The sequence below is a fragment of the Chenopodium album genome, chromosome 1 (genome assembly GCF_948465745.1).
Source record: "Chenopodium album chromosome 1, dcCheAlbu1.1, whole genome shotgun sequence".
NCBI lineage: Eukaryota > Viridiplantae > Streptophyta > Magnoliopsida > Caryophyllales > Amaranthaceae > Chenopodium > Chenopodium album.
In genome coordinates, this window is record NC_137834.1 from 83,560,778 (window position 1) to 83,587,718 (window position 26,941).

Consider the following 26,941-nt stretch of genomic DNA (forward strand, 5'->3'; position numbering starts at 1 on the left):
TTAATACAACTTGTCAATTATTTTCATCATTAAGTAAAAGATTACACCAACATTTATGTAAGTTAAGCAAAAAAAAAAAAAAAAAAAAAAAAAGACTTTTTACACATCATTTTGCTTATAATTTGAAAACTAATGTCAATTATGTCATTAACATAAGCAAGACTAAATTCTTAAACTAGATTAGATTGGATCTACATGAAGATCGAAAAATTAAAAATACAAGAATCGAAAAAGGAAGAACTAATCAATTATGCTAGCTAGAATCAAGTCAAAACAATAAGACCGGTTTAGAATTCCAATGCGAGAACTTCCAATTATATTACAATCAAAATAATTTTCTAATATTGTTTTTAATTATCTTGAAGAAAGAAACTAATTTCAATTTTTTTTAAAAAAAATATTCATAAATAATCATGAAGAATAGTGCCACCATGTCATTCAATTCTCACCTACAATAAAATGAAATACTTGTAGAATAAAAAGGCCTTCTAACTCCTTAGAGCCTGTTCACATTTACTGAACTGAACTGATTGGAGCTGAACTGATTAGAGCTGAACTGAATAGAGCTGAAATGAATATTTTATGAGAGAAGGAAATTAGGAACTGAACTGAACTGAATTCAAGCTGAAGTGAACAGACCCTTAATTTTTCTTACCATCATTTTCATAAAGCACAACTAATGTACAATCACATTTTATCTAAGGTTATTAATCATCAATAATCAATCAATAACCATATACTAAAAGACACACCAACAGTGACACGTGTCATGTTCTGGTGTGACCTTAGGTTTTTTTTTACGGAGTAGAAATTTTATACATATATATTATAAAAGATTTGATGTATTTTCTATAATCTATTGTCAACTATATAAACATAAGTAGATACATTAGATTTTTTTTATTTATATAGAATTTGTGTCATATATTACAAGAATTCTATTTTTTTTAATTAATTTTATTTAATTACATATTAGAAGCTCAATAGTTCGAATATCAAATATTAAAAATTATTTAAAATAAAAGATTTGACGTATCCTTTCCTAAAAAATAAAAAAATAAATAAAAAATAAAAAAAGAAAGATGTGAGGTATCCTTCCACAAAAAATTAAAAATATAACTGCTATAAATTTAAGCAACAAAAAAAAAAAGTCACATTCTTCCCATAATTTGAGACATACATGGTGTAATGTCCAACGTTTTTTAAGAAAATGATACGAATACAATTTGTTAGTGAAATCGAGTATATTAAAAAAATATGCACATTAACAAATGTGTAGTTTCAAATGCCCCAATCATCGACCACCTTTTATATATACCCGGGTTCACATACAGGTAGGTGTACCCAAGGTAGTTTTTTTTGCTTATTAAAATATTTTTTTTTCTTCTCATTTAAGAGTTAAAAATTAGCAAAAAAAAATAAAAAATAAAAAATAAAATAAAAATAAATAAAAATAAAAATAAAAATAAAAAAAATAAGTGTGCTAACATACTCTTTAATAAGTCGTAATATTATAGACAAATTTATATTGTTTAATTAAAGGTATTGTTAATATGAAACAATTACTAAAAGTTACCGTGTATGGCACGGGAGCTAACCTAATATGAGCTAATAGTTTAATCAAATATGCTTGTAGTTAAGAATTTATCTTAATTTTATAAATTATGGCCAGAGTAGTTATAACAATTTACTCTTGGATATAAAGTCCTCTATATTTATTATTTATTGACTTTAATCACGGCAAAAAAGCGAGTAAATGGAGTAGGGATGACAATCTAGTCCGGATCCGACCCTACTCCGCCCCGATCCGAGGTGAGAAAAAAGTAATCCGACTTCGACTCTGTTAAAATAATCCGATTCCGAGTCGGAGGAGGGTCGGAGTCGGATCCTATAAAAAATCCGACTCCGACAAAAATGTCCGACTTTAACGGATTATCCGACTCCGACTCCAATAGATAGTGGGTCATGGTGGCATTGGGTGTGGGTTGTAAAAGCCCAAATAGCCCAACATCTCAAGGTATATTGAATAATGAAAAAAAAAAAAACTCGGAGTCGGGTCGGATCAGAGTCGGAGGTCGGATATTGAAGTCGGAGTCGGATGTCGGAGTCGGAGTCGGAGTCCGATGTCGGATGTCGGATTTAACCTCCGACTTCCTGTCGGGTCGAAGTCGAATTTAGCATAATCCGCTCCGAGTCCGACCCGTTGCCATCCCTAAAATGGAGTAATATGACAAATAAATTTAGATAACATTTTTTTTGGGAAAAATTTAGATAACAAGATAAGAAGGAGAAAGAAAAGAAATAGAGTTGACCGTTGACCCAAAATATGTAAAGCACGATATAACGGTCGAAATGTCAAAGGAGAGAAAATATTGTTCTGGCTCTGTTTTTCTGGAGCGCCAATCATCTTCTCATTCCCACCATTTCTCAATTTTCTCGCTTTTTCTCTCTAATTTTACCCACGCTTCTCTTTCTCTCTCCTCATTGCGTTGAAATTCCCCTAAATTTTCATTTTACCCTAATTTCGTTCTTCCTAATTCTTGTACCATTTTATCACCTACATTTTATACCCACTTCGAATTTCGTCAATTCTCAGGTACACAATTTCAATTTTCTGGTTTTCTTGTATTTTCTTGTTAATCTACTATAATTATCGATGATGTACGAGTATTATTTTGTCTATGTTTGATTGTTTGAATATTAATGATATATCTAGAATTGATGGATTAATTAATCAATGCAATTGTATATTATCCGATTCTGATGAATTTATCACGATGAAATTAATCATTTGCCTAAATTAATTACTATACAAATTCCCAATTTTGGTTATATTGATGTTAGGGTTTGAAATTTTCAGGGTGTAAATCTAAATTTCAAAAAAAAAAAAAAAAAAAAAAAACACTTAGATAGGATAGGACATTTCAACAATGTTTGGGTTTAGGAAAAAAGGTTCAGCATCAACTGCAGCTAGTCCTGCACATCCAAATGCTGAATCAGGTCTCCGGTCGAGGCGAACATCGTCTGAGCCTATATTGGTATCTCAAGACCTTAATGATAGCCTAGAGAACAAGTCAATGCAGGAGCTTGAGGGTTATGCAGTTAATAAGGCTGAAGAGACAACTAAGTCTGTCAACAATTGTCTTAAGATTGCTGAGGATATTAGGGAAGATGCTACTAAAACACTCGAAACCTTGCATCAACAAGGTGAGCAGATTCATAGGACTCATGAGATGGCTGTTGGTATTGACCAGGATTTGAGTAAGGTATTTCTTTAATTTGCTTCTTATGATGTTATAGTGGTTCTTTGTGTTAGAACAATGTTTGGAATTTGATTAATGGACATAGGTAGCAAGTATATAAAGGGTATCAATGATTTGATTTTCGCGATGTTTGTTTGTTTGTTTGTTGTTTATTTTGTGAGTTATATGATGAATAAGTTGTTGGGTGTGTGATGTTAAGAGGGTAGTTTATTCGTGTTTTGACTTTGTACTTTCCGTTTTCAACTATTAGGTCTATGGATTTCGGGTCTTTCCATTGTTAAAGTGGCAAGAATGCACATTAAAAAGGGGATTTGTATGCAGCACTGTGTCCCTTGGTTGAATGTATAGGTTGAAATGTAAATTTTTGGGACTAATAAACTTGGAATCGTACAGCATGGACATATATAGTAAGCTAGTGAGCATATTATGTTGGCATGCCACTACTTGAGCCACATTAGATGTTTGTATGGCAATGCAGGATATAGTTTTGCATTTAAAGTATGTTGTTCCATTCTAGATTCCTCTTGAGTTCTATTGTGAAATATGCTACAGTTATTTCAACACCATGTATCCATAGTTTGTGTACAAGGCTCGGTAGATTGATACACAAGCTTTTGAATAATATCGCTTCATCCAATGAATTGCTCTGATGTAATGAAGGAACATGTTTATTCTGTTGACATTATTTATTAGGGAGAAAAGCTGCTCAACAGTCTCGGGGGAATGTTCTCCAAGACATGGAAGCCAAAGAAAACTCGTAGCATAACAGGGCCGATAATGTCACCAGGTTCTCTTTCACCTGTTACGTGTTTAGTTTTATTCTTCTCTTTCCATGTTTTGCTCATCTCTATATGAGCACAAATACAAATTATGTAGCTGTGTAATTTTGTTCATTATTTTGTCAGATGCACCATCCAAAAGTGCAACAAAAGAGCAGAAAGAAAAGTTAAAGGGTGCTCCTCTACCAAAAGGAAAGCCAAGTAGTAAGACACCACCTTCTGGACAATCAGCAACCATGCAGAAAGTTGAGGTCTGTAATATTTCTTATGACATAACACTAGTCTTTTGATCAAATTATCAGAAGTATTTACTTTTAGGCTTTTAGCTTGATTCTTGTTTTGAATTTTTTTTGTTTGTGTATTTATGTGATTAGTTGGAGAAGGAAAAGCAAGATGATGCTCTTTCAGATTTAAGTAATATTCTGGGTGATCTAAAGGGTATGGCATCAGACATGGGTTCTGAACTCGACAAGTAAGTTTTTCTTTGCCACCTTTGATTTTGAAAAGGCTTAGCCTTTTCTTGCTTTACTTTAACATTTAAGTAGCTTGTTTCGTGCTACTCGCCTTTGTATGTTCTGATGGGCGTTTTGATTGCAGGCAAAACAAAGCACTTGATCATCTTGACACTGACATGGATGAGTTGAACTCCAGGGTGAAAGGGGCTAACCAGCGTACTCGCCATCTGCTTAACAAGTGATTTAGATCAGTACCTCAGTTTCCTGTCCTTCTGTAACTGGTCTTTATAATATTCATTCTGTAATTTTTCCACTTTTGTTAGAGGTTGAAATTCTGTTCATTCTTTTACTTGTAGTAGTTGGATTCAAATTCATTCTTTACTTCCATCTGTATGTATACATGACACAACTACACAAGCAGTAAATAAAAAGGCTATTTTTTATGAAGCTGTATATAAGCTCCTTGTGTTCTTTGTCATTCTATCCTCTGTAAAAATCAGAAAATTTGTTTCTAGAGATCGAAAATTTCAGAAGAACTGAAAGAGAATGTTGTTATTGCTGAATTTAATTGTTCAAATTAAAAAAAATCATAGAAACTATTACATGCTGGCACTTGTAAGTTCCTAATGGTAACAAAAACATATGAATGAGGTGCAATCTTGATAGGTGAAAACGTCGTCACAAACACAGGCTTCATCTCAGGAATGTCGGATGTCTGAGTTAGACTTAATAACTCCCCGTTGAGAAGAATCTGGTTGCTCTGAATATTCCCATCTTTCGGGGTTATATGATACTCTTCTCTTTCTTGTAACCATGGCTTTGTGTTTGTCATTCTTGGCTCAGGGAATAAGTTGTGATCATTCACTAAATCTATATTGAAAGTGGTGGAATTTGACATGTTGATGAGCAGTAGAGTAACCCCAGGCTGCAAATAACATAAATAGAAAAAGGTTAATACCAACGAGTTACATCTTACTAGTGGACAAAATATGAGGTTCCCTTTGTCCGGAATTAGTTGTCACGTTGATAGTGTAATTTATCCAAGTCCGAACATAGGTAGTGCAACACATCAAAGCATTATTAGGTTGGTGGTATTGCTTACCTTGGTTTTTGAACAATGGGAATATGTCCTTAGATAAGGAGAACCGGTGTGAGTTGTTGCAAGTACCGTGCTCCCCATCAAACGGTGCCACAATAAAGCCCTAAAATGAGATTTTGTGTCACATTTCATCTTTTTTTTAAAAAAAATTTTATTGTCACGTTATCTTAACGTCTCAATAAGTAGAATAAAATTAGTGCTCACCCATAAAAGTCGGGATTAGGGATGAAGGTATTTGTATCAAGAAGCCCATAGTTCCCTCCGATTAGAGTTTGTCTACAGAAGACCTTATGGTTTAAGGACGCTGTCATGCCCAACTGATCCAAGTACCTATTCCCACAAAAAACAACGATTGTGCAAACATTTATAATGTATACGTAAGTGTAACATGTAACAGGAAGAAATATGAGGAAAAAAATGTAAGGAAAAAAATGTATGAGGAAAGAGACCAATAGCCATCAGCAAAAGTGTTAGAAACATTTTTGCCACCACTATTAAACGCTCCACCGGATTCGCCAACCCAGGCTCCAGACCACGGTCCGAACCGATCCACAACCCTGGAGACATCTTTGTATGTTTGAGCTACTAAGGTCAGAAAATTGGGGTCTTGAACCTTGTTTATGAGATCCTTATCAACACCTAAACACAAGGTAAGAAACACATTTTTGTAAAAATATGATAAAAAAAAAATAAGTAAATTTTATACTTTTATTAGACTACTAGCTAGTATACATACCAGCACCAAGATTGTAAATGTGGTGGGTTAGACCTTCAACAACATTAGGTCCTGATTCTTGTAAGAAGGTGGTGAACCATTTTTCATCAAAGAAACCACCTGGACCCAGTACCTTGGGCCGGGTTATCAGGTTCGGGTACGATTTCTTGACTATTTCTTTAAGTACCACCATATCCTTAGCATATTGCTCAGCCTCTATTCTTGCTGACACCCCAGTTCCACATAGCTCATTTCCTAATAATAACATAAATCATCAAAATTAATAATTTAGCTTAGATTAATCTCATTTCTCATAGTAAGACTAGTAACAGATTAAACTTTAACGCGGTTATATCAAGTAAACAACGACGTACCAAGTTCATAAGAGTCAATTTTGTGTCCCTTAAAGATGTTGTAATTTATGAAATCTTGTGCATTTTGATAATTCCAATCTCCTATGTAAAGATCATCACCCTTGACCTTTTCCCTCCCAACGAGGGCATTCAACCCAAATGTTACTAGGGCCCTGCAAATTAGCGATTTAAAATAATTACACGCATAAATAGAGTTTTACATGTAGTATAGGTGCACGCAAGACTATTTTCTTGTGATCTCTATATGAGACCATGATGAACTTATTAAGTCGATAATATATGTAACGATGCAAGTATAAATTACCCGTTGATACCGAAAAACTGAGCAAGCTCATCCCATCTTTGCATGTGAAAGCAACCCTTGCTAAACCCAAACAAGCCATCACTCTTCAAGGAAAACGGCTGGCATTTGCTTGTGGGGTTTCTAACATTGTAAAACACTTGGTCTTGTAGTGATCCTCCAACTCTTATTCTTAGTGGACTCAATGCTGCACACAATTAATAATATTGAGCACGTTTCAAACAAAATAACACATCATTTACTAAAATTATTCGTACGCTCCTATACCTTCACATATATTTGTACGTGTCATTTGCGTTTTGAAATTTTAAGTCTCACATCTCATATAGTTCAATTTTTTATTCTCTATTTTTATTTGGATTAACATATATACTACGAGAAATAATTTTAGTGAAACAATTTTGAATATAAAATGGAATAATATTATATTACAGTGATGTATTAATTAATTAATTTGAATAAAATTAAGACAAATTAAATGTATTAAGACCAAAGTCAACCAATTATTCCTTGTCAAAAATAAAAATCAATCAATTATTCCCCATCAAATATAAAAATCAATCAATTATTTACTCATACTCCATATTTAATTTATAAGCTTAATAATAAAATCCTTAACCATATTAATCTACTCCGTAATTAACTTTAACATATACTCCATAAAAAGTCAATATTTTTATTAAAATCCAATAATAAAACCAATATAACTAGATTTAATTACACGTGATAAAAGAAAGTAGGAATGTAATTAAATATGAGAGCAATACGTACCCTTGACTGCATTATTCAAGATTTTATTTCTCAAATCCTGCAATTCATCACAAAATTCTTCAATAAATAATTTGTCTAATAAACCAAAAAACAATATTTAAAAAAAAAAATAAAAATTGTTACGTACCAGATTGAGGATACCAGCTTTTCCCCAAGGACATTGATTATAGTTACACTTATTAGAAGGCCACCAATCCAAAGTTGCACATATAAAACTGTCATCTGTTTTTCCAATCGATGTTGCACCTCTAATTGTCACTTTTACTTCATTCACCTCATTATTATTATTATTATTAATTCCAAGACATAATTTACTAGAACTAATTACTATAATAAACGAAATTATAAATATAACACTTGATCTATACAATTCCATTATACTTGACATATAATGGAATTGTATACCTAAATTTCTTGAGTTTTTTTTTTTTTTTTTTAATGTTTTTAGATGACATATATATGGCTTTGTTTATATAATGGAGACACCTAATGATGATAGACATGTTATTATTAAATTAGATGACGATGATCTATTTTATCCTTAAATATTTGGATAAATGTGTTGTTTTCTACACATGATAATGATAATAAAATTGTAGAAAAGATATATAAATCTATCCCAAATATATTAATTATTATCCTACATTTTGTATAACAGCAAATATTAGCTATTCTATTACCATGCTCGACAATTTATTAATTTATAAAACATTGGTCATCTTTAGATTAAAAGGTGTTTATTAATTATGCTAAGGTCAAAAAATAAATAACAATAAGGCCAAAACATTATTTTCTAATGCAATACAATGAAATGTTGAATATCACATTTTAAAAATATTGGCTGAATTGCTCTTGTTGAGAGTCGAACTCAAGAACTCCCGCTTACTAATCGGGTGCTCTAACCAACTGAGCTACAAGAGCAACTGTCAATTAAAATTATTTTGAACAATTTGTTTCCTCTTGTAATATGGTTATTTATCACGTACTAGGTAAAAATGAAAATCTGAAGGGAAAGATAAAGATAAACTCAAATATGAAGGATAAGATTGCCTTTACCAAAAACAACCAAAAAAAAAAAATGAAGGAAAAGATAGGGTTGAAAATAATTCTGTGTACTGTATGTCCTAAGAAGAAAATAGATAAAGAGAGAAAAAAAAAAAAAAAAAAGAGTTTATCACCTTGATAAATAAGTGGCAATAAAGAATAAACATAATATATATTTGTTGATTTATTTACGATTTTGTCATTTAATTGGAACTTTCTCGGCATAAAAAAGGACTTCCTTATGGAAATATATTACAACTTTACAAGTATATACGGAGTAAAAAATTTCTTTGGTAAGGAGAAAAACATAATTGATGTACCTAAAGTTCAGATTATGATTCTGGGTACATAAATTGAGGGGTAATCTATTTTAGGTTGGTTTTGTTTGAAGATTTCTCGTAAAGCAAGTCAATTTTCTTCATATCCAATATCGACCATAATAACGCCGTTATATAGATAAGTGCATAAATAATAATAATAAATATAATGAGGATCTATAATTTCTTTAATAATAACAAATGGCTAATTGCTGCCATCAACATTCATACATTTTTCATTCTGTACCTACAACAAGGGTGCAAATTTCTTCATCTACACTTAGGAGCCTCAACCAAAATTTAATTTCAAGCTCGAATGAGTTCACCTCTCGCCGTAAAAGCTTTCTTTTTTCTTTAACTTTTTTGTTTGGAGAGGGGTGGATGGAGTGGGATGTGAAGACAGATAAAGAATAGCGGCGTTTCTGAATCAGACCAAGAACTCTGTGTCAGAGACTTCAAGTACTTTGTGAACACCTATTGGGTTTACGCCTTGTCTGAATGCATTGCTTTCAATATACCTGCATAAACACATCACAAAGCAAATGGTTACAGACTTACAGCCTTACGGGTTCCCTATAATACACTATGTAGTTTCTATGATTCAAAAGGTTTAGAGAACCCACATTTCTTTCAAGAATGAATGCTTATAGAATGCGTCAGGAATTCTCCCACTAAATTGATTGTGATCCAGGTACCTGAAAATTACAGAGCTTGATAAATGAGACAATGTGTAGCCATATGATCTATAATTTTGTCAGCATACCAAACAGTCGATTTAGAATTTGAACTCTTCCTCCAATTCCCTCTTCCCTAAATGGCCAAATTTGAAAGTCCTAGGAGTCCTTAAATTAAAACTTTAAAAGCACACTTGAAGACAGACAAAATTGGTTTTGGAATCCTGAATAAGGGGTGTACAAGGATCATTCTTATAAATCATGTAAAGTTTATCAACACCCAATGTGTCAAAAAAAATCAACACCCAAGATTTCTTTTCTATATTTTTAAAGTAGGGACCAATAACAGATTTCAGTTATTTCAATGCATTAAATTATAGAGAATTCAGCAGCTCAAATTTCACTGTATACAGTCAGTAAGAGTTGAGACTTACAGATATGTCAATCTAGGAAGACGAGCAAGGGCGGATGGAATTATTCCAGTCATTTTGTTGTATGACAGGTGCCTGTGACAAATGCAAACCATAAGTTTCTCGTACGATTCAAGGTAAAGAAAAATAACCAGCTTAAGAGAATAAACTGTACAACACGCCAAAAAAAGGGGTGTTTGTGGGGAGGGGGAGGGGGGGGGGGGGTGTTACTTACAAGATCTCCAAGTTCGTTAAATTTGCTAGCTGAGCCGGAATTCCTCCAGTCAAATAGTTATTATTCAGGTAGCTAGACAGCAGGTCAAAGAAGTTAGTGGGGTTAACAATGCAAACAAATGATACAGGCAACTGCTATACAATGACTTACAGATTACGAAGGGCAGGAAAGCATCCTTCAATGCGTATGAGTTCCCTAATTGTACCAACTAGATGATTGTTACCAACATCCCTACAAAGATGAGAATTATTATTATAAAAGTGGTGATGATTGTAACATCATTATCGATCAAGAAAATAGTATAAAATAATGGGAAAAAAAACAAATAGTTCGCTTATAAAATCTTACAAATGCCGAAGATTCTGCAGATTGCCCAATTCTGCAGGAATTCGCCCAACAAAACGGTTTTCATGTAAATATAAATACCGCAGTGCAGGAAGATTTGCCAGCTCTCTAGGAATTTCCCCCTTGAAGCTATTAAAGCTCAAATACCTGTGGAGGTAGAATTTAACATCTTCCATTCAGAAAAAATACAAAGAAACAGCAAAAAAACAAAGAAATTGTACTCTTTAAGTCAAGATTTCTTACAAATGTGTCAAACTTTTCAGTTCACCTATTTCAGGGGGTAGGACATCCTGCAGCTTATTCCATCGCAGATTCCTACAAGGCAAAAACACCAAGTTTGAGAATGGATGATTATCTAAGCAGATAAAATGTATATAATCATAGAAATAAGGCCAAGACTATCTCCACAGCTCATAGCATTTTAACTTGATTTGCCTTTAAACACTGTATAATAATAGAACAGGAATATCATAACTTTGGTTTGTCAGGCCATTGAAGTTGCTTTTCCATTGTTAATTTTGATCCTGAAGGGGATGGCACTCTTTTTTGAAAGAAGGGGATGGCACTCTTGTTTAATGATTGTCACCACAATTGTCACCAAAAACCACTTTAATAGAAATAGTTCTCATTTTTGCCTGTAAGGCTGCAAGTGTTACTAGTTCACGCCTTTACGGTACATTACACGCAATGGATACAGAAAAGCGATTCGCTATCTGGTTTTGTTAAACTAATCTAATGTGTACCAATTCATGTGTTTTTTATAGTAGTTTGTGGGGTATTGGGTAATCAAGTAACATTGCCAACAAATCCTAAAAAGAAAGAGACAGGAGAGGAACTAAAGTCTCAAGCTGACCCTTGAAAATAGGGAATTATAAGGAAAGTCACACTCTGTAGTCTGTACAACAGCGCAAATAATCAAGGGAAAACTTCAAGTAGATGTCCCCTAATCTAGAAGTCATATAGTTCTTAATTCACACACACAGAATATCAAAACAATGGGAAAACCAAAATTATTGAATAAAGCCATAAGGGTCATACAGAACTTTCAGGCGCTTCAATCGTCCAATCTGAGGAGGAATTGGCCCAGTCAACTTATTGTTGTGGAGGTCCCTGTCATGCAAGTATATTTATGTAAATAACGGATTTCAGGTCATCAGCACCTATGGATGCTAATAATGTAAACCAAGGCATTAAACACACTTACAGCCTCTGAAGATCCAACAGGTTAGTGACAGCAATGGGAAATGGACCAACAATTGACACTGCATAAACTTCCCTGCAAATTAAATAACAATGCAAATCATAAACCAATATCTTTTTTTTTTTTGAACAACCAATATCAATTCTTCCCTCAGTCTTTAATTTGTAAAAATATGCAAAAAGCTAAAATTATGTTAAAATTTTTTTTGAAGAAATGCTTTTCAGAAATAGTTTTTGCATAGCACTTTTCTTTATGTAATAAGAATTTAAAAACTCGAGACATTACATAATGCTAGAAATAAAAAATATGATAAAGGAGGAAAAAATTTGACATACAGTCCTGTAACAACTCTATAATCCCCTTGAACAGAACATGTTACACCAGACCAAGGAGGCAAATCACCATCTCCACATGGATCGTCACCAACCCATGAATAAACGACCCTCCATCCAAGCGATGACTTTATTTCATTCAATGCTTTCACTGCAAAAACAAAACTCGGTAAGTTAAAAACTCACTCTAAGAAACCCCAAAAAAAAAAGAACCCAATTAGACCAAGGGAATCCAAGCAAGCTCACATCAAGCATTAGATAAATATATATATACAAATGGGGTGCCTTTTGAATTTAGAGTCAAAGTCCATTTTGGGGAGCTCCTTCAGACTAAGAAAGCATCTTTACCGGTTAATAGATACAGCAGCTTACATCTAACTCCCAACCTTACCGTAACTTAGGTCTGCCTAATTCACTAATGGAGGATCAGAAACATATACAAATTGGGTGCCTTTTGAATTAAGAGTCGAAGTCCATTTTGGGAAGCTCCTTCGGACTAAGAAAGCATCTTTGCCGGTTCGTAGATACAGCAGCTTACATCTAACCCCCCTACCTTGCTGTAACTTAGGTCTGCCTAATTCACTAATGGAGGATCAGAAGCACACCATCTATTCATGTTATTGACATTACGATGCTCGAATCATTGCTAATTGCTTGTCTCAAAAACAGGAAAAGCAAATCTATCAATAGAAACAACGCCAGAACTCCAACATTGTAACCCTAATTAATCAAACAAGATATATACAAAGGCAAAACTCAAACGCAAACAAGGAGATTAATTTCCACACAAAATGAACAACACAATTTCGGAATTTGATTCGAAAAATGGTAACAATATCTTTCCAATAACATCACCGCTACTTAAAATAGAAAATCTACAATAACAGATCAAACTAATAACAGAAAAAGGGGATCTTTTCCAGCTCCAAAGAAATCAAACAGAAAAGCAATCATTCCCAAAATATATGATCATAAATGAACAATAATCAAACAATTTAGGGATTTTAGATCAAACCCCAAAAATAAAAACACAGAAAATAGAGAAAATTACCATCACGTTTAAGGGTTTTACAGGAAACAGCATTGAAAAGCAGCGGAATCAAGAGGGCGAAGAGCAGAATTGCAGGAGGCCAATTCGCCATTTTCCAATACTAATTCAAATAGAAATCCCAATTTCTCTCTCTTACTCTGATCAATCAAACAATCGATTAAAGAAGGATGAGATCTTTTGAATTAATTGAAAAATTATTGATAAGAAAGAAATAGATGAATTTCTGCTGAAGATTAGGCTTCTTCGATTCCAGCAATTTCGACGAGCAAAGTGGAGTGAGAGTGTCGGTGTGTAAGTGGAGTGATCTCTCTTTCCAGTTTCCACCCTGTGTGCAAAATGAGTGCTCTCTGAGTCTGTCTTGGTATCACTTACTATTTGATGAACATAAACTCGTCGTTTCTAACGTCTCTCCTCTCTCCCGTTTTGCTTTGGTAAAACCCGAGCAAGTCGGAATTTATCTTCTTGATAAACAAAATTGTAAATTTTTCGACTAATTTTTAATTTTTTTTCAACTATAAAAATAATTTTTGATTTTCTCATAAAAGACTGTTATTGGGTTACACAATTTCTAGATGTACCCAAGTGTGTAAAATTTCGATAATTTTTCGGGGGCAAGTAAAAGGGAGGGGTGTTTTGGGGGTGTCGGCGGTCAAGCAGGGATGCCAGCGATGGGGTGAGATGAGGAAGGGGTTGACGACGATGGGAGTATGTGCGTAGTGGTGGGTGTGGTGGTTGGGTTAGTGTTTAGGTTTTTTTTTTTCTCTCTTTTTAAACCCAATAGTTTTTTTTTTTTTTTTTGACAAGAAGAAAAATATTATCATTAATAAATAGCCATACAGCATCTACAACAATAATAAAGATTTGTAAACCACAGATCTAGAGAAAATAACATAATTTTTACAATCAAAATCATAACTAATTTGCATATCGGGCATAGCTCACACTCCACTGCTTCAAACTTGACGCGAGTAGTGATTTTCGATGTCTTTGCATCTTTCCAAGTAGAGACCTTCGCAATCTGCGATGATGTTTTGATCGTAAAGTTGATGATGAACCCTAAACCCATATGAATCCAATTCACCTTCTCAATTATTATTAAAACCCTAAAAATAAAATTCTCATCCATAGATGAGAATCAAAATCCCCAAAAATTGGGACAGACTCTCACAAACGGAGAGAACAAAACAAAGCAAAACAAATCAAATCAAATAACAAAAAAGCAAATTAAATTGAATAAAAGGGTCGGAAATAGTCTAATTTCCGAAGAAATTAGACTATTTTCGGCCTAAACGGCCAAAAAAATTAAAACCCTAAAGAGAGGAGAGAGAAGAGAGAAAAGAGAGTAGAAATGAGGGAGTAGTTATTTTTAAAAAAACAATGAATAATTTTTTAAACCCAATAGTTTTGTGATACATGTAGAGAGTAAAGCACAAATATAATCCCTGAACTTATGTATTTGTGCCATTGTAGTCCCTTTTTAACTTTTTGAGCCTTTTTAGTCCCTCAACCACCCACTTTGGTATTTGTCAGCCAATACTTTAGGGATTTTGATGACTAAGCAATACTTTAGGGACTATGAGTCAGCAAAAAAAGTTTAGGGATGTTGAGTCATCAATTTTGAAGATAGTTTAGGGACTTTGACATAGCAAATAGTTTAGGGACTTACACCCATTAATGTTTCAAACAGTACAAAGCAATTAAGGAATATTTTATTCTGAATAAAAAAACTAGCCGTTAACAAAATTAAAGGGCTATAAATCTTCGAATTTCATGAAAAAAAAAGTTGTTGAACATCCAAAAAAAAAATTTCCCCACGAAATTGCTTCCACTGCATCAAGAACTCAATTCCAGGTACCTATAAACATAAAGTGTAAATTTTGTAATTTCTGTTCATTGTTTAGAATTTTTTACATACTAATAATGTCTTAATTAGTTTTATTTTGCAAGATGTCTTCCTACATCATAATAATTAAATTATGCATACTTGGGGCACATATAATAAACATATATTATATACAGTTAGAAATTAAGAATAACAACAAAGTTGTGAGGAAACTTTCGTGATGTTTGGCACGAAATCGGTCACCGTTGCAAATAAACACGAAGCATGACCAAACCAACTGCTTGGAGAAACCCCGGAACTATCGCAAGCCTTTTTAATTAATCACCACCCGCAGCAATAACCTTCGACATGGTGAGCAAAGAGCAATATAATACCTTTCTCAAATTTCCAAAACCTTTGATCGAAGGTTCCATGTCGATAATAAACTAAATTTGGAAATAAATTCCTTCACCTTTCTCACACAATGTCCACCAAGATCACAAAATAAAATCTAGTGAACTGCTTTATCAAAGATTGAACAACAAAGCTAGGGTGACAAGCAAATACCATTAATCAAAGATTGCTTTATTCGAACAGAGATAAACTCATTAATCAAGGTTCTTCTAGTTCGACAATTTCACGCCGCTCAGGTTTTCTCAAGATTGTAAATTGTCCTTAATTTAGGAAATCAACAGTATATAAATAATACTATTTCGCTTCTAAATCAAAACGCTTCGTTTTGATAAATTTCCCGTCCATTGGGCCACGTGGCTAAAACTCGTCCCTAAACTTTCCTTCATCAACTCAGTAACAAAATGAAGCTTGCTAAAGAAGATTCATTGAATAAATATTAAAATATAAAATCTGACTCAAAGTCCCTAAACTATTGATGACTAAACATCCCTAAACTTTTTTTGCTGACTCATAGTCCCTAAAGTATTGCTTGGTCATCAAAGTCCCTAAAGTATTGGCTGACAAATACCAAAGTGGGTGGTTGAGGGACTAAAAAGGCTCAAAAAGTTAAAGAGGGACTAAAATGACACAAATACATAAGTTCAGGGACTATATTTATGCTTTACTCTACATGTAGATGGTGTTATAATGGGTCGCAATAACAAACTCTTGGATAAATCCCGTTAGTTGGCGGTGAAAACTAACTACTTCCTCCGTTTTAAATACTTGATTTATTTCTCCATGCACAGAGTTTTAGGAAAAATGTGAGAAAGTAATAAAATATAGAGGTAGTGGGGTAGGGGAAGAATAGAAAATTGTAAAAACCAAAGCAACTGAGAGAATATCTAAATATGAAATTAATAAAATGTGATTTTATGTTTGATCCACTAGGTGAGAGAAATAGATCAAATATTGTATAGAGTAAAAGATTTCCAAGTAAGGAAACGGAGCAAGTATTTAAAAACAATCTGAAAAGAAAAGTGGAACAAATATTTAAAAATGGAGGGAGTATGAGTTTTTTATGGTGGTAAAACAATATTTTTAAAAGAGTTTGTGTTAAAAACCAATTTCGTGTGTTTTTTTTTTTTTTTTGGATTATTTGCTAGGCCTTCTAAAAGAAAGCTTATTTCATTGATATCTTTAAGAATGATACCACAATGCATGCAAAAATATACTCCGTAATTATTCAACCTCGAGAGTTATACCACAATGCAAAATCTATTATACGGAGTACATGATACTAATAAATATTCAATCGTTCGATGAAAGAAACATTTGTTTGATTAGTTTTCTATGTGTATGTTAAATTTAAAATTCATTATTTGTAGGGGTCGTTTGCCTCTTTAGTAATGAATTACATTTTTTTTTATTTGTAAATGGTGTACAGTATAGTGTATTTTTATTTTTGTTTTACTTAAGTTCAGGGGCGGAACTTTGTTGCGGCGGGTCCCCCCCTAATTTTTCTAAGTAATTGGTTAAAAGTAATATAATGTATAATAGTTACAATTAAAAAGTTATGACATAGTGGTTAACTATTGTTATTTTTGAGCAAAAGGTAATTAGAGGATCAACCCTTGACCCCTCAAACTTTTTGGCCCAAAATCCGCTACTGCTTAAGTTATATAATATGTTGCACGATTGCCTTTTTTTTCTTTTGACACTAGAAAAGAATACACTATATTAATCATAAAACAGATTACGACAGGATTGGCTTGGCGATAGATATATGAGCCAATATGGCAAGAAGTTCCTTAATATCATCCAATGGCATGGGACCTTACCTTTCAAAATATTAATGACCACAAGATTATCACCCTTGGCCTTGGCATTTGCATTACAATTACATCTTGTTATTTGTTGCTCATAGATTTGGAAAAGGTAGGAATTCATGTAACAAATAAAAATGGAAACTAGATGTCTAGATGCGATTGCAAATATGTAAAAATATGGCCCATTTTTAAAGTGTAGTACTTGATATATCACAACTTTCATGCTTTGATTTAAGTCGTTCGGATTTCTCACAGTGAAAGTACTAGAAAGTTGAATGTGGATGTCTACTACTGGCATGGCAAAACCAGATTAATTGACAGGTATATGTCATACATCATCTTGTGCAAAATTTCATCTCAAGCATTAGATATCACGTCCAATACAACTAAACTAAATGACATTCACATATAAGTGTATAACACTGGGATAACTAGCATTAGTATAATGCTCATACACACATAACACACAACAATTAGCAAACCAAAATTTATACTTGTATGTACAAATTTGCACTTTGAGTTCCTATTATGTTATGAACTATATGGTGAACATAATCTAATGACTTATTAGTCGGCATACTAGTGGAATATTGAATTAGCCACTAAAGTATGTTTGAGATCATGAAGCCAAATTATACATCAGATCCTTATTACGAAAATGACCACTGCATTCTAATTTCACTGTTTCTTTAGGAGGATTACACTTATAAGTGTCACTAACTTAAAAGTTAACCCACATTACAACTTTTAATTGAATAAAACGGCCAGATAAAAGAGGTGTGTGTTGAAATGTTGGACCTTAATTAACACTAATAATATGTCAAATTGGGTGACACAGATTTCACGCAAAACAACCTTTTTATATAAATTTGTTTAGCTATTTCTAGAAAAAAAACATCTAAAAGATAATATGGCAAGGATAGATGAATAATAGTTTTCATTTTTTCAACATGTTTGTCATTTCGAAAGACTAAGGACATGTTCAGTTCTATTCTGCTACAATCAGTTCAATTCAGTTCAGTTCAATAAATGTGAACATGCCCTACATATATAATTCGATCACTTGTGACTAATTTTGTGACTAAAAATGGAAAATATATACTATTCCGTGATTATGAAGAACGCACTAGAAGGAAGATAAAGATTGGCAAACTAAGTCATTAATCACCAAAACTATTTATGGCACTTGCACAAGTTTTTCTTGAATTCACTCAATACACTCTCTTTAGTGGTGTACATACACATGTACTCCTTTTAAACTACTTATTGGCCACACAAACACAGACCCAACATTTTCAATTGTTCTACTTGTCTATTGTCTAATACGAATTTTAAAGCTCACTTAACATAGATTAGTCACTCTCATATACAATTTAATGAAGAGATCGATCACTTCAATGTATACATACGTAGTTAACATGAACATTACATTTGATTCTAGATCGACAAAGCTAATTAAGGAAATAACATCAAGCTAATTAAGTGAAGTAAACTTAATAATATAGAAACAGAAAAAACATAGGAGTATACGAAGTAAGAATTGAAGTTGCATCATCATTAATAATATCATCATTAGTACACTGGACCCAAAAAAAAGGAACTTTACATGATAATATTAAATGCCACAATGAGCTCCTCATGAACATCAAAAACAAAAATTAAAAATAAAGTAAAAAGACAAAATTGCCCTTTTAATCACAAGATCCTAACTATCCCATCCCCACTACTACCTTCTTCTTCTAGCTTGTACATTTACTTCCACCCTCCTATATTTATGGAACTCCATGAGAATCTTCTGATCTTCTCAATTACACCCAATTTTTAAAAATTAATAACAAAATATTAAAATTCAAAATTAAAAAATTACTCGTACCATTTCCATTATTGTTTCCCTTGCTCAACTTTGAATTTACAGAAACAAGCTTGGAAATAGTGTTCACCATCATGTACGATACTCCATCCGTACCATATTGTTTTAAACTACGAACGCGCACACGGGTTCAAGAAACTCGAACCCGGCCGGATGTATGCTAGGGCATACAAGGAAGATGATATAAAAAAAATTATATATAAAACAAAATCACCAACTTTTATTATAAATTTTTTTTTTTCCTTTGGCAGTACGTAATTAAGTACGTGACATACCGCCCTAATCCTACGTACGCATTGAATCAAGAACTCAAATTAACACAAAATATTACCTAAAAAAAAAAGGGATGAAAACAACGTCGTTTTTACTTGGTGGATATGATCAGTTGTGAAGAGGGTTAGGACCACTAGGAACGAGCCGTTTTTCGACACCGAAACGCGGGTCAATCTCCGAGGATGAGACATGATTTGACGACGACGATGGTGGAGGAGGAGGAGGGAACGTAAGGTATTGCCGGAACTGAGTGTTACATATTGCAGGTGGGTATTTAGACGGGAAAGAATGACAGTAACGATGTCGAAACGGCGGCGGAGGCGAAGATGGTGATAGTCTTGAAGAGGGTTCAAGAAATAGGGTGTTTGAATTTGAATTTGAGGAGAGAGAATATGAACAAGGGAGGATGAAGATTATGGTGATTGTAAAGAGGAGGAAGATTTTGTTCGTCGTCATCATAGTTTGTTGAGGAAGAAGAAGAAGAAGGTAGTAGAGAGAGAAAGTATGGAAGATTTTAGAGAGAGAAAAAAAATAAGGGAGTTTGTAGTTTGTTGTTGTTCGTTCAAGTGTCACGGTTTTTCAATATAAAGTGGTATTTTGACTTTGGTATTTTTCTGTCTTTCTTGTTTTAATAGCTGTACCATGATTTTTTTTAACTCGGTTTTCAATAATCCTATTGTGTATTGATTAATTAGCCTAAACAAAAGTGAGGAAACCCTAAAAATCTAAAATTATTTGATTTGTTTCTTTTTTTAAAAAAAATTAATTTTATTATTTTCCTGACAAGATTAAATTAAAGTACTCTTGTTTTTTATCTTTTTTTTTTTTTTTTGAGAAAAGCCTTGTTTTTTATCTTTTGAATTATATGCTAGTGTCGCGAACTAAGTTAATTAATATTCATAATGAAAGATAACTTTAGGTCTTATATATACTCCTTTGACAAAGCTAAATGTATACAATAACTATGGGTGTACTTATTAGATGTGATAATACTTAATATAGTTGCTAGTTGTCAACAAGTTGCTCTTAGATTTGAGAGTAGATATTAGTTTTCGACGTTCTTAATTAGATTTGAGAGTAGATACTAGTTTTCGACATTCGTTCTTAGATTTGAGAATAGATATTAGTTTTCGACATTCTTAGATTTGAGAGTAGATATTCAGCAACATGTTGTGCAGCAGGCTAGGCCACATCGTATGGCAGGGGTTACTTGAGTCATTTTGTTAGGGGTTACATAAGTTATTTAGCCAAGGGTTATTTGAGTTACTCGGTCAGGGGTTACTTGAGGGGTTCAAACAGGGGTTACTCAAGGGGTTCACTCAGTCAAGCTAAGGGTTATTTAAGGGGTTACTCAAGTTACTAGGTTAGGGGTTACCCCGGTCATGGGTTACTCGAATTACTCGGTTAGGGGTTATTTAAGGAGTTTAGTTAGGGTTACTCGAGTAATTTTGTCAGGAGTTACTTAAGGAGTTCGTTCAAGGGTTACTTGAGGGTTCAGTCAAGGGTTACTAGAGGGCCAAGGTTACTCAAGGGGTTCGGTCGTCTTGGATTACTCGAAGGGTTACTCGGTCAAGGGTTACTCGGTCAGGGGTTACTTGAGGGATTACTCGGTCAGGAATACCCTTGATCGAGTAACTTGGGTAACCCGGGCAACTAGAGTAACCCCTGACCGAAAAACTCGAGTAATCCCTGTTGCACGGTACAGCTGGCAGCATACAAAAAATTGTGGTGGATGTTTGAGACAAACGGATTGTTGCCATAATAATAATAATAATAATAATAATAATAATAATAATAATAATAATAATAATAATGTAGTACTTTAAAATTAATTTTGTATTGTTTAAATAACTAAATTAAACCATTAAAAAAAAAAACTAAATTAAATAAAGTCCATAGGTAACTACTAACTATTAGTGAAAAAAAAAATAACTACTAAGAACTTGTTCACATTTACTGAACTTAATTGATTGGAGCTGAACTGAGCTGAGCTGAAATGAAAAGAAACTTAAGTAAATGAACAGGCCCTAACTAGGCTCATAATACATTACTCCGTATTATAAAAGATAGTTTTGTTAATGTTTGCGTAACACTATTAGCCTATTAGGCCATTTAAAAATTTAAGAGATATTATATTCCGTTACTTTTGTCAAACGCTACAATTTAGATTTAAAGTCAAAAGGTATATATATGTAATCTATTCAAAAATAAAAATTGATGTCAAACACATCACTACTAAAAAAGACTACGGAGTATGGAGTAATATTTTAGTTTTTCTAACAAGTGTCAATGCACTTATTAAAGTTTAAATAAATAAAATCATACTTCATAAAGTATAAAAGTTTATCAAATTCAATGTATGTTGAAATTATAAGGGAAGGTAACTGGTTTATCACTAGTATATACTCTTTTCGTTTCATAATGTTAGTTCTATATACTATTTTAGGCGTTTTAAAAAGATCTACCCATATTGAATATATTACATTTATAACTTGTCTTTTTGGAATTAATTGATTGTAGATTGATGATATGACTCTAAGTAAGGAAATTTTTATCTTAAATTATGCAATTAAGACTTGTGCATTCCTAATAAAAAATCAAAAAAGTTAAATAAGGTAAACTAATTATAATTATGTTGTACTTTAATGTTAGATTCCAAATATATTTGTGTTTTTTATTTTATGTGATTGATTCCATATGAGACTAACATTATGAAACGAAGGGAGTTAAACTGCATTTTTTGATACTATGTACTTTGTATTTACGTACTTCATATGTTTAATTTGTGTTTCGATGTAAAAATAAATAAAATAAAATAAAATAAATATCCCCTTAATTAATTAATTTATTTTGACAAGAAATATCCCCTTAGATTATTACGGAGTAGTTCTATTATTCTAATGCAAAAAAGTATCCAGTTTTACACCAATACTACGTATATGGTAAGAAGAAGAAAGGCAGGGCAACAATTTGATGTCGTTTAGCACTGGAATTATTGGAGAGTTAAACTGGTGGTCTTACGGAGAAGCTATTGCGTGAAAGAAACCAAGTCTCATGCCATTGAGACACAACTTATATGCTTCTCCTTTGTTTTTCTTTTATTTTACTGTTTTTAGCAACCTAAATTTTGACCAACATCTACAAAACTAATGTTTACAAACTTACCAACAGAGAAACAAAATTTGTATATCTTTAAGATAAACAACTAAAACAAGGGTGCCCCAGAGAGATCATAAACATAAAACTTATATCATCCATAAAATAATGAGCAATCAATCAAGAAGTTGTTCTGAATAATTAGCTAGGAAGCTTGTGTTTGGGGTCGATATGTCTCATTGTTACGGTTTGATCCTTACACAAGCATTTATGTCAAATTGTCAGCTACTCTCGATGGTTTTTAACTCGCTCCAATGGTTAAAGTCGACTATGCCCGATAGAGAATTAAATTTAAAGGCTTATAACAAGTAATAAATTATGTGATGTGAGGGTAATAAGTTATTCATAAAATATAGGATATAAGAAAGTACGTGTCACTTAAAGGTGTTCGGTGTTCCTTTAAGTGGGTAAAGGTGAATGTCAACATGGATTAAGGCGTTTGTCTTCGTGTCTGTGAAGATGGACCAAAATAAGGAATAGAATCGTAAAGCTTTATGCTTCTAACTATGATTTGAGCGTAATTGATCATCAAGCTAGTAAGACATCTCGTACACAAGCCTTGACCGAGCTTAACACTATTCATCAAAATATCTAATGCAACCGTTGCAAATCCGATAAAGTTTTAAATTTCTTTTTACTTCCCCCAATACCCCTATAGGATCTTAGATTTTGATTAGAAAAAGAATATGCCAAGCACATTGCTGAATATACAAGATTCATTGGTGATTAACCAACCTATCGCACTCTTGACAATAGACTCACCACTTTCCACCCTACCTAAACTCACATGAAACCCAAAATTCATTCATGAGATCTGAATAAAAATTCCAAAATTAGCCAAATTCAATTCAAATCTCAACCATCATCTCTGAATCATTCAATTCAAAACCCCATCACCATGATCACCCACCTCCATTTTCTCCTCATTTTCTCTCTCCTCTCTCTCTCAATCGCCACACCCACCATCACTGTAACCCCAGATTCTCTCTCCAAATCCGGCGACACAATCAAGCTCGAATGGTCCGATATATCCGACCCATCTGAGCTCGATTGGGTCGGACTCTACTCCCCACCCGATTCACACCACCATCATTTCATCGGCTATTTCTTCCTCAATTCTTCATCAACATGGAAATCCGGGTTCGGGTCAATCTCATTTCCTTTAATCAATCTCCGACACCCATATCAGTTTCGGATCTTCCGATGGACCCAATCGGAAGTGGACCCCACAAAAATGGACCATGATAGGAACCCATTGCCAAGGACCAAGCACCTTCTGGCCCAATCCAAGGAGGTGTCTTTTCAGAGGCTTAATGGGCCGGAGCAGGTCCATTTGGGGTTTACTGATAGGGAGGATGAGATGAGGGTGGTGTTTGTGGCGGGGGATGGTGGGGAGAGGGTTGTGAAGTATGGTAAAGAGGAAGATGAGCTCAGACAAGTGGCGGCGACGACGGCGGAGATATATCAAGTTGAAGATATGTGTGATGGTCCTGCTAATCAGAGTGTTGGGTGGAGAGATCCTGGGTTTATTTTTAATGGGGTTATGACTAATTTGAAGAAAGGGAAGAGATATTATTACAAGGTATAATTATTCATACTTATGTTTGTTTTATTTTTATTGAATTCAGTGCTTTAATGTTAGTTTTCTTGGTATGGATGAACTAGATGATATGAAATATGATTGGTTATTTTGATTGTTAGTTGCTAATTTGATCGTGCACGACCGTTAAATTACATGTTTTGCTGCTAAATTTACTAGTTTGATATTGGGGTTTTGTGTGTGTTTGTAAGTTGTTAGGAGGGTTTAGCTAATGTTGAATCATGTGGAGTTGTTTCTTACTGCTTTGGAGTTGTATAATCATGTATTCATGTGTGTTAAATTGATCAATCTCGGATATTATTATGGAATTCGACTTAAAGTCATAGCAAGTATTCATTTTGAGCAAAGATTTGAGGGTGTGTTCTAGTTTCAGAAGATAATATTGTTGCTAATCAATTGGCAAAGTTAGCTGGTGGGTTTATTAGACCCTATTCTTAAGTTGTGAAGTTTTATGTGTTTATGTCATATGAAAAAAATTTATGTTTAAGAACAGCTTGCAGTATTAAGATAAATTGATCTCTACTACATTCAGGTTTCATGGCTTCGATTTGACTGCTGTCTTTGAGATTCATGCAATTTATTCTACTAGTATGTTATAAGGTCAGTAATGTCACTGAAGTTGTTTCTTTTTGATGATTGAAGGTCGGGAGTGATTCAGGGGGTTGGAGCCCTACCTATAGTTTTGTCTCAAGAAATGAGGATTCTGATGAAACTGTAGCTTTTATGTTTGGAGACATGGGAACTGCGACACCCTATAGAACCTTTATCCGTACTCAAGATGAAAGTATATCCACCCTTAAATGGATCCTCCGTGACATAGAAGCACTTGGGAACAAGCCTGCGTTTATATCACATATCGGAGATATTAGCTATGCAAGAGGATATGCTTGGATATGGGACAACTTCTTTAACCAAATTGAGCCAGTTGCCTCCAAGATGGCTTATCATGTCTGCATTGGAAACCATGAATATGATTGGCCTCAACAACCTTGGAAACCAGAATGGGCAGCTTATGCGAAGGATGGTGGTGGTGAATGTGGTGTACCCTACAGTCTTAGATTCAAAATGCCTGGAAACTCTTCATTCTCAACTGGGACTCGTGCACCAGCCACCCGGAATCTGTATTATTCATTTAATATGGGGTCTGTTCACTTTGTATATTTTTCGACCGAGACCAATTTCCTACAGGGAAGTGCCCAGTACAAGTTCCTGGAGCATGATTTGGAAAATGTCGATAGGAAGAAGACACCATTTGTTGTTGTCCAAGGACATCGACCTATGTACACAACAAGTAATGAGATTAGGGATACCCCATTAAGAGAAAAGATGCAGCAGCACCTGGAACCTCTTCTTGTGAAGAACAATGTGACTCTTGCTTTGTGGGGTCATGTACATAGGTATGAAAGATTTTGTCCATTGAACAATTTCACCTGTGGAGAAATGGACTCGTCTGGGACGAAGCAAGGTGGATATCCTGTGCATGTTGTGATTGGAATGGCGGGGCAGGACTGGCAGCCTATCTGGGAACCAAGACCAGAACACACTGACCTTCCGATCTTTCCACAGCCAAAGAGGTCAATATATCGTGGGGGTGAATTTGGTTATACTAGGCTTGTTGCCACAAAGAAGAAGCTCACGCTTTCTTATGTGGGAAATCATGATGGAGAAGTGCATGATACAGTGGAGATTCTGGCAACTGGAGAAGTTTTGAGTGGTAGTGGTTCTGCTAGTGGTGAGAAAACAGAGTTTCCTGACACAGTGTTAGAAGGTGGAATGGCATCACCCATTTTCTCCCAGTTTGTAAAGGGAGGGAGTGTCTTGCTACTTGGTGCTTTTGTCGGATATGTTATTGGATTTGTTTCACGTTCAAGAAAAGAAACTCCTGCTTCTGGGAATAGTTGGCTTCCAGTTAAAACTGAAGATTCTTGAACTGGAATTATATTTTAAGCAAAAGCAGCTTGAATTTCATAGGTGCAACTACTTTCACCGGCCTTCTGTTAAGTACAGCCATAGTTCTCGACTTTTGATTTTGCTAGAGCATTGACTGTCGCAGCTGGCTGTAAGCATGTGATCTAAATTTGCCATTCAAAGGCCAGAGCGCACATAGGTACTTAGAGGTCTGTATATATGTTCCTTATTTTGTGTTTAATGTACAATTAGAGCATTTTTGATGGCAAACATTCTTGATGTATAATAGGATTTGTGTACCTGTTATTCCGGCAGAGATTGTATTTTCATCTCAGTGTATAACAGCATTAGATTTACATTTAATAGAAAACTCTGGTGTAATAATAAGATACGTAACGTGTGTGTGTAAATCAATAATCTGTTGTATTTTTTAAGTAGTTGAATGAAAGCATATCATTATAAGGCAGAAATGTTTGTATTTCAAAGTTTAAGTGGCCATTAAAACCATATGTCATGAACTCATGATGGTCTAGATAAACTCTCTTATAGAATTATAGGCAGGAGATTATATCAGTAAAATTGGGACATCTGTGGTTGAGATTTACACTTATCACTTATCTGAGTACTTCCGCATGGATGATGATGGACCCTCTTTTCCAAAGAAGGGGAAAAAAAAGACAATTATTGCTACACTTAATGGTGTTTTAGTACTCTATTAGTTTAA

General features: G+C 33.8%; 4 protein-coding genes and 1 non-coding gene across 5 annotated transcripts; 2 read left to right on the forward strand and 3 right to left on the reverse strand.

Moving 5' to 3' along the window:
* The first annotated feature begins 2,391 nt into the window (after positions 1–2,391).
* On the forward strand, positions 2,392–4,944 carry LOC145621139 (putative SNAP25 homologous protein SNAP30). Its single transcript, XM_081675906.1, has 6 exons — positions 2,392–2,596; positions 2,861–3,266; positions 3,957–4,050; positions 4,169–4,293; positions 4,417–4,514; positions 4,640–4,944. Exons 2-6 carry the CDS (start codon positions 2,931–2,933, stop codon positions 4,737–4,739), a joined length of 753 nt encoding a protein of 250 aa, XP_081532032.1. The 5' UTR covers positions 2,392–2,596; positions 2,861–2,930; the 3' UTR covers positions 4,740–4,944.
* Positions 4,945–5,074: 130 nt separating this feature from the next.
* LOC145637091 (heparanase-like protein 1) lies at positions 5,075–8,133 on the reverse strand. The gene is made up of 9 exons (XM_081688601.1): positions 7,885–8,133; positions 7,758–7,794; positions 6,990–7,173; positions 6,686–6,837; positions 6,333–6,566; positions 6,046–6,235; positions 5,801–5,926; positions 5,600–5,699; positions 5,075–5,422 (listed from the first exon to the last, which is right to left on the reverse strand). Exons 1-9 carry the CDS (start codon positions 8,131–8,133, stop codon positions 5,075–5,077), a joined length of 1,620 nt encoding a protein of 539 aa, XP_081544727.1.
* Positions 8,134–8,604: 471 nt separating this feature from the next.
* TRNAT-AGU (transfer RNA threonine (anticodon AGU)) lies at positions 8,605–8,678 on the reverse strand. Its single transcript has one exon. It is a non-coding gene; the product is annotated as a tRNA-Thr (tRNA).
* Positions 8,679–9,241: 563 nt separating this feature from the next.
* Positions 9,242–13,730, reverse strand: LOC145621237 (uncharacterized). Its single transcript, XM_081676008.1, has 11 exons — positions 13,367–13,730; positions 12,319–12,466; positions 11,987–12,058; positions 11,821–11,892; positions 11,026–11,097; positions 10,786–10,929; positions 10,588–10,668; positions 10,438–10,509; positions 10,227–10,298; positions 9,742–9,813; positions 9,242–9,636 (listed from the first exon to the last, which is right to left on the reverse strand). Exons 1-11 carry the CDS (start codon positions 13,455–13,457, stop codon positions 9,546–9,548), a joined length of 987 nt encoding a protein of 328 aa, XP_081532134.1. The 5' UTR covers positions 13,458–13,730; the 3' UTR covers positions 9,242–9,545.
* A 9,707-nt stretch (positions 13,731–23,437) lies between these two features.
* LOC145559080 (putative inactive purple acid phosphatase 2) lies at positions 23,438–26,651 on the forward strand. The gene is made up of 2 exons (XM_081620490.1): positions 23,438–24,291; positions 24,952–26,651. Exons 1-2 carry the CDS (start codon positions 23,608–23,610, stop codon positions 26,236–26,238), a joined length of 1,971 nt encoding a protein of 656 aa, XP_081476616.1. The 5' UTR covers positions 23,438–23,607; the 3' UTR covers positions 26,239–26,651.
* The last annotated feature ends 290 nt before the right edge of the window (positions 26,652–26,941 follow it).